Raw genomic sequence first — 4504 nt, forward strand, 5'->3', positions numbered from 1 at the left:
GGGGGGGCTTGGTTGAAACGTGGGCGCAGGGTGCAGCGGGTGGAGACGGCCAGCAGAGGGGACATTATTGCAATGCAAAATGATGGATGTCATCTGTCTCAGCGCGGCAGTGACGTAAGGCCGCTTTCCTCAAGCATACTGCTGGCCGAGACGGCCGTGCTTGCCTCAGCGCGCGCCAGAGTCAGCCTGCGCAGAGGCGTGGACGTGAGACGGCTGCGGCCCAGCAGGGCGGGCGTGGCGTCATCGCGCAGCGGACAGCGCAGCACGCCCGGCAGAGCAGCCACCGAGCCACCACTTATCGCCGTTGGCCCAGCGCGCGCGCACGAGGGTGAGGTTATGACGAACATGGCGACGCAGGTGAGGGAGGGGCCCGCGAGCGCCCCCGGGGCAAGGCAAGGGCTCGCCAGCCAGCAGGCGTCACTAGGCGTGTGGAGTAGGGACGCTGCTCGGCGCTACTGCAGCGTCGTCACCACCAGAGCTCGCTGCCACCCGCGCAACCACGGCTCGAGCAGCGCGCGCGCGCGGCGGCGTGATTGGCCGCGGCCGCGCGACGCACACCGCCAGGCTCGCGGGCGCCAGGCACGTCTCCCAGCAGGAAATGAGGCATCCCGGGCAGCTCGCCGCCGTCCTGCGTTTCGCGCGGGCCCCATTGGCCGTCCCGCATTCCTCGCTCGGACGCGCCCCCTGCCGCCGCTGAGATTGAGATTAAAGCTGCTGCGCGGGCCACCGGCTCGTGACTGCTGCGGCGGCCGTGCCGCCAGGCGATCAAACGCGACCAAACCCACGCCATGCGCAGCGGGAGCATCAGGGGCTCCAGGCTCCAACGGCGCCCGCTGGCCGTCTGCGTGGGCCGCGCAGAGCTGGGGGAGGGCGGCGCAGCATGAGGAATGCCGCGCAAAACGAGAGCCCCGTCCTTTGCGTCGCCGCTGGGCCGGAGATTTAACTGGCGCGCCCGTGCGCTGCTAGAGGCGTAGCCGCACGCACTGTTTGCGGCCGCTGGTGTCTCTTTTCAGGAGGGCACAGATAGCGCTAGCCCGAAGCGTGCCCCCGGCCTCACGCCCTATCCGCCGTTCGAGCAGCGCGGCCCACCGCGCACGCCGCCATTGGGCGCGTGAGCGCGCGGGGCAGCGCCCGGCCAGGGCGCGCGGTGGTGCTAATTGCTGCTCTAGCGCGGCCTGAGTCGCGGGCTTTGTCTCCCCCACACTTCAGCGGGCAGGGATGTCGGGCGCGCAGCGCTTGGCCTGCCCGGCGCGCGTTGCAGGGACCCCGCAGGCGCCGACTGCGGTGGCTTCAAGCCATTTTTCTTGTCCGCTCGCTTGTGCGCGGTCCCTACGATGTCATCAGCGACGACGTAACAACCGCTCCCACGGCCATCGCACCGCTGCGCTGCCAAACTTATTATCTGCCAAACGGCCCGCCTCCCAGAGCCCCTCTACTCCTCCGATCTGCACTCCTCCTGCCGCACGCGACCCCCCCAAATCAAACCCAGCTCCCAAGCTGTTAAGTACTCGATCATCACTCGCCGCAACAGTCGCCTCCCTTCGCATCATTGCTTCCTTTGTTGCGACTTCTCCTCGCGCGCTGTCCGCCACGCATTCCCCACACTCAGGGCACACCTGAAACAGCCACCCTCTCGACCGTCGTCATACCGCGAGCCCTGAGCTTACCCGTCGAAGCGGTTGGGTCCGTCCAGCGTGGCCCCAAGATCGGCACTCCCAAGAGCATATCATTGCCCCCAACGGCAGTCCGCCCAAGCCGGGGTTCCTGTCCGCCGTCGACACCTTCAAAAGCTCCGCTGATCCCGCGTATCGTCGTGCGAGGTGATCGTCTTCCTCCACGTTTCGCAAACCTTACTGGACCTGTGTTTCACCCTGCTACACGGAACCGTCTTGCTCTCTTCCACTCCTTCTTGTCTCTCGACGCCGCGATACATATCTCGCACCCTTACTTCCCCGACCATGGCCATGGCAGTCGACAACCGACAACAGCATCAGGTGAACGGCCTGGGCTTTGACACGATGCGCTTCCCCGGCCCTCAATTCACCAACCCGTGGGTGTCCGCCGCGACGGCGCCGCCGCAACTGTACCCTACCACTCTTGGCTCCACGCCCGCCATGGCGACCACCACCTCGGCGCCCGTCCGCCCGACCACTGTCTCCCTGCCCTACTCCAGCGTCCCCGTCAGCGCGCCTTCTCTCGGAGCAGGTACTTGTCTCTCAGATGGAATGTACGAACAGCAAAACTCACTTGGCATGTCGCAAGATCTCATGAACACCTCGAGGCCGTATGGGGCCACCTACGCTGCTTCCGCCTCTCCCACTGCTCCCTCGTACGCGCCCACCTCGGCGCCGCAGTACTCGATGGACTACAACAGGGCAGCCGCCCCCGCATACAACTACCAGCAAGACATGGCCCGCCGGCCCTCGCAGCCGTTAGTACCCTCCTCCGCCACCGCCGACTACCGCCAGAGCTCCCTGGCTGACCATTTGAGCAGGATGAACGCAGAGCAGCAGCGCAGCAGCTTCAACGACGCACTCGACGCCAGCCGGGGCATGGTCGCCATGAGCCAGGACATCACCCCCCGGAATATCTACGGCAACCAGAACCCGCGCTCCTCGACCGATTCCTACGGCTTCCCCGCCACCCACTCTGCACACTCTTCAATCTCCTCCGCCAGCACCTACCCGTCTTACTACAACGGCTCCGTCAGCTCCGTTGCCGACTCCTCCGTGACCGACTACAGCTCCGCTTCCGAGTCTGTTGGCGACATGTCGTCGAGGACGCTCCCCAGGCCCTCCGCCCTGGTCGGCACCAACCTGCCCCCGGCACCGCAGTCGATGATGGGCCAGTTCAGCTCCAAGGTCTCGTCGAGTTCGCAGAAGAAGCACAAGTGCAAAGTTTGCGATAAGCGATTCACGCGCCCAAGCTCCCTGCAGACCCACATGTACAGTCACACGGGCGAAAAGCGTGAGTCATGTCCATACCCAACTGATTCCAATTTACTTGCGACTAACATGAGGAGTAGCATTCGCTTGCGAGGTCGAGGGCTGTGGTCGCCATTTCTCCGTCGTTTCGAACCTGAGGAGACACAGGAAGGTCCACAAGGGCGAGCGCGACCAGCCGTCTCCCGAGGAGAACTGATTGCCTCTTACGGAACCCACTTTTGCGCGCCTTTCGGATCACGGTTTTTTCGCGACACGGCGTTCAGTCGAGCACCCAGCTTTGTGCCAATCTGTCTCGGACCTGTCTGATACCTTTTTTCTTCTCAAAAGTGTTATCACTGCGGTTGTGTCTTTTCCTCTCGAGATATCCCGCTTCCGCGTTTTCTCTTGCGAACTTTTTTTTCCATTCCTCTGTTTCTACATCCAGGAGAGACACCGTTCATCTTCTAGACGGTCGCTACTTATTATACCCCATGGTGTATGGTTTCTTTTCTTTTTTGCCTTGCCTCTGCGGCAATTCTCACGTGTATGAGGAGCCGGGAGCATGGGAAGCAGGCCGGCGTTAACTGGTGGGATTGTAGAAAGGCGTTCACATGACTGGTTTACTGCAGAGTCCATTTCTGGGACCTTCACATACGCACGGGGTTTCCTTTTACCATTGTATTAATACTGCCGTCGACTCGTTGAGGTCCGTTTTCATTTGTCTCTTTCTGCCGGCGATGAACTTGCACGCCTTGTCTCTACACGGCGGTCGCTCGCTTTCATGTCAGCCTGGGCGCTGCTGGAGCCGTACATTAGGATGGATCTCTCTCAGGGTTATGGTGCGCGTCCCTTGTACGATATAGGAAGCACCGGGTTTGGCATACGGAGCCGGATGGGCTGGTTGGTGTTTGTATGGACGGACTACTGGGAGGATACTATACAGCTAGTTACAGCTACTGGGGCGTTAGCATGGAGCTGCGGCGCGGCGATAGAGAGCTCGCCGCCTGCAGGCTCACGACGCTCGCTCAACGAATAATACTGAAGGATACTCTTGCAAAGCTCCAACTCCTGCACTGCACGTTCCACTGCTCTCCTTCCTTCTCTCGTGGTCGACTACCACCTACCGCGTCGGCCGGGGCTGCGTGCATAGTCTGCCCTGGCCAGTCGTTTCGGGTTTAATCTGACAATTTCCCTACCTGTCCGGCGGGCTACATCAGGCGCCCAGCACGAATGCACCCCTTCCCCCCTCGCCTCGTTGGGACTCGTCAGCGCAGCTCGTGTGCCAGCCGCCAGCCGCCAGCGCCGGGGCGCCCTCTGGTCTCTCTCCACGCCTTCCGGCGACGGAGCCCACATGCGCGGAGCGGGCGCGGCGGCGGCGGCGGCGGCGGCGGCGCCGCTGAAGCGCAAAGACATCAACGGCTGGCGCCACGATGGCGCCCCAGCGTCAATCGACTAATCAATCATTGCAATCACTTGCATTTGCGACCAAGCGCGGCGGACAAGCACGTCAACTCCACTTTCTTCTGACCGGTTTCTGGGTGCCTGACGGGCTTGCACTTGCTATTTCGAGCAACACCTCC

At 62.7% G+C, this 4504-nt stretch overlaps 1 protein-coding gene across 1 annotated transcript; it reads left to right on the plus strand.

Annotated features, from left to right (window-relative positions):
* Positions 1 to 1958: 1958 nt before the first annotated feature.
* BKCO1_860001 (c2h2 conidiation transcription factor) lies at positions 1959 to 3141 on the plus strand (the record flags this gene model as incomplete). The annotated part of the gene is made up of 2 exons (XM_020279608.1): positions 1959 to 2967; positions 3026 to 3141. The coding sequence occupies 2 exons, from the start codon at positions 1959 to 1961 to the stop codon at positions 3139 to 3141; spliced, it is 1125 nt and encodes a 374-aa protein (XP_020125503.1).
* Positions 3142 to 4504: the final 1363 nt, after the last annotated feature.

The sequence above is a fragment of the Diplodia corticola genome, assembly GCF_001883845.1.
Source record: "Diplodia corticola strain CBS 112549 chromosome Unknown scaffold86, whole genome shotgun sequence".
In the NCBI taxonomy this organism is placed as follows: domain Eukaryota; kingdom Fungi; phylum Ascomycota; class Dothideomycetes; order Botryosphaeriales; family Botryosphaeriaceae; genus Diplodia; species Diplodia corticola.